Raw genomic sequence first — 2974 nt, forward strand, 5'->3', positions numbered from 1 at the left:
TAGAGGGTGACATTCAATTAGAGGGTGGCACTCTATTATTCGTTACTTAAGTTTTTTGCAAAGATTTGGATGATGCTCAGAATATTTTGAGAAAATACGAAAAGTGGGAAATAATCAAGATATAAAGTCATAAAATCATCTACTTGCGCATTTCACAATGTGGCCAACCCTCTCTAAAAAGCAACAATTCAATAATCTGGTTTATCGTAAATTATTTTTTGAGGTAGCATTCTAGAGGTGGCATTCAATTGGAGGGTGGCGTTCTTTATTTTGGAGCACAGCTCAGAGAACGTTCTGTTAGAGGGTGGCGTTCAATTAGGAGGGGCTATATATTAGAGTGTTTACGGTATTTTGAATTGTACATTTTTAATGCCACAGTTTAAACAACATATTTAGGAGGTAAAAACGTTTTTTCGTTTTTTAAGAATTTACACTTCCGTTAAACCTGACCCTCTAACTTTGAGCCAATTTATCTCATTTCCTGTGAAAGATATCAAAAAGTGGTCAACTGACAAATGGTTTATCTGAATATCAATAATATTTTGTCAGTTAACTACTTTTTGATATATCTTACAGCAAGCGAGCTAAATGAAATACTCACCCGATATAGCATTCCGATAATTATCAATGATAAACATCAATGGAAGTGGATCAACTGCCGGATAAGCAGCGTACACAAAAGTGACAAGTTTACTGAATGGAGCAATATTGACACCGAAGAATGGAAGGACTAGATAGGAACCAACTGGAGCATACATTAGGACGGTTGGGATAATTGCCTGCAAAAAAATCGATCAAAACGAATTTACTTATTTTTTGGTGGAAAATTGCCAACTTTCAATGTCTACAAGGTTTTGTTAGATAAAAATTAACGTTTTTAGGTATATTAAACTAAAATAGAGCTTTAATTTTGTAGTTGTCATCTACGTTTTATCTCCAAGCAGTAACAGTTTATTGATAAAATATTAATGAAACATTATGAATTTTTAACCAGAAATTTCATTTTTTTTTCCACTTTTCTAACCGCAAAAGTCACTACTAAACAGAACGTTCAGAACTCAGCCACCGAAAAAGTAGAAGCAAAATTTCTCGTGTTCGCTGGAGCGCGTTTTCCTTACCTGCACAACCAGCGCCTTGTATAATTGTTTCTGTAGATTCCTGGTGTACGCTGACTCTCCTTCGTAGATCAATGATGTGATTCTTTCGTAACTTTTGTATCCATAATAGCAGACAACAGTAAATGAGGTGGTCTGAAAATTGTTGGTTTTAAATAAACAACAGATTGTAAGAAAATTTCTGACGGACGAAAAATGATAACATTGAAACGGGCATCCCAATGTTTGGTCTATGGAAGCCTGGGGAAGCTTATGGGAGGTACGCGTTAGCTGAAGGATTACGGTAGCCGAGGTAAAAGGTGTAAACACCGATCACCAGCTGCGACCGCATAGCTCATTTGTTCCGAAATTTCTAGATTTTCTTATCATAATTGAATGACTCTTCATTATTCTAGAGATTATTCATTTCTAGTATCTTTTAGAGATTGAGGGACAGAGCAAATTTAGGTCTGCATTCTGCCGTGATTGTGTTTGCAGAAATTGCGGATGTATGACTACCGTACCGTACATACAAGTGTGAGGATTACTGTATGCACTGATTTTTGACTATTTTTTTTCATATCTTCATGAAATCGACATTTTCACCAAACAATACAAAGTTCAATGCTGCTCTTACCATCATAGCCATAAAAATTACCATCGCAATTATACTATCCAAGACAATTTCTTCCCCTCCATCTTCTTTTTTCCTCCAATAAACAGATCCGACATAAGTGACGTCATCCATGGATAAGTTGTAGCTGGTTAGAATGCTTTCTCTGCAAAATTTGAGTGTTATGTTTAAAGTATTTGTACAGTAAAGAGCCCTAAAATTATAGGCAAGACCCTACAAAAGTGGTCCAGAATATTTCGATTCGTCTGAAAATTTTAGAGTATACTAAACAAAATAAGGGCTTGAATTTTGTAGTTGACATTTTTTTGTACAATTTTGTCCAAATGAGATAAACCTCTTTTCCATGAAATAGTACTGTGCTAAGAAGGGGGAAAGTTTAAAGCGATTTATCTTATTTGGATGAATTTGTAAAAGAAAGTTGTAAATTACAAAATTGAAGCTTTATTTTTGTTTATCATAATCTGACATTTTCGCAGAAATCGGACAGTTTTGAAGCACTTTTGTAATCTTTGACAATAGACTGTTTTTCTCTTATGTTCCAACATTTTTTACAGTTTCAAACATGCATTTTCATGAGTCAGATAATTTCGAAAAATAATTAGCATTTCGAATATGCCTTCAAACAATCCTTCTCTAAAAATGCTCAAGAAGCATGCTAATTTTGGCTGGTACTGTACTTTTTTTTTTGAATTTTTTTACACTTTCAAATAAATGGTTTCAAGGGTCTGACAGTTTCAAGAAACAATTAACGTTTTCCTTTTTCTCTAATTTATTTTTTTACTTGGATTTCTTACCTCAAATACTCGGTTTTTTCTGCATCCGGTCCCACAAAATAACCAATTGTCATTCCCCATAAAACTCCGAAAATTACTGGAATCGTGAGCCAAATTACGAAATAACACCCTTGGAAATAGGACAAACGGCCTTGTCTGAAAATTGGAGTTTTAGGGATTTCAGAAACTTTGAGAAGTCGGAAAAAAGTTACCTTTCTAGAGCAAAATACCGGAATACGAAATGAATTGCAAAAAATGTGATGGTGACACCGAAACAGCCGCATAAGGCACCTGGAAATGGACTTTTTTGAAAAATAAAAATAATTTCGACTTTCAGGATTTTCGGTTTCGAAAAGATGACGAATTTTCAGAAATTTGAGAGCATCTATTGAAACCAATTTAGTCAATGTTTTTTCGTGTTTCAAATATCCCATTAAACTTGTGTGTGTGAAGAATCTTCGTGGTGACCTCAT

The 2974-nt window shown here is 34.4% G+C and overlaps 1 protein-coding gene across 1 annotated transcript in view; it reads right to left on the bottom strand.

The window, feature by feature from the left end:
* Cbr-str-164 overlaps positions 1-2974 on the bottom strand; it is a gene marked incomplete at both ends in the record, with an annotated part of 7196 nt that overhangs the window by 1210 nt on the left and 3012 nt on the right. The window contains 5 exons of the mRNA XM_045244955.1: positions 602-779; positions 1119-1250; positions 1732-1873; positions 2523-2657; positions 2714-2792. Coding sequence (XP_045094610.1) covers positions 602-779; positions 1119-1250; positions 1732-1873; positions 2523-2657; positions 2714-2792 — 666 coding nt within the window. The remainder of the gene's footprint in view (positions 1-601; positions 780-1118; positions 1251-1731; positions 1874-2522; positions 2658-2713; positions 2793-2974) is intronic.

This window comes from Caenorhabditis briggsae (assembly GCF_000004555.2).
Source record: "Caenorhabditis briggsae complete genome, chrIV, whole genome shotgun sequence".
Lineage (NCBI taxonomy): Eukaryota > Metazoa > Nematoda > Chromadorea > Rhabditida > Rhabditidae > Caenorhabditis > Caenorhabditis briggsae.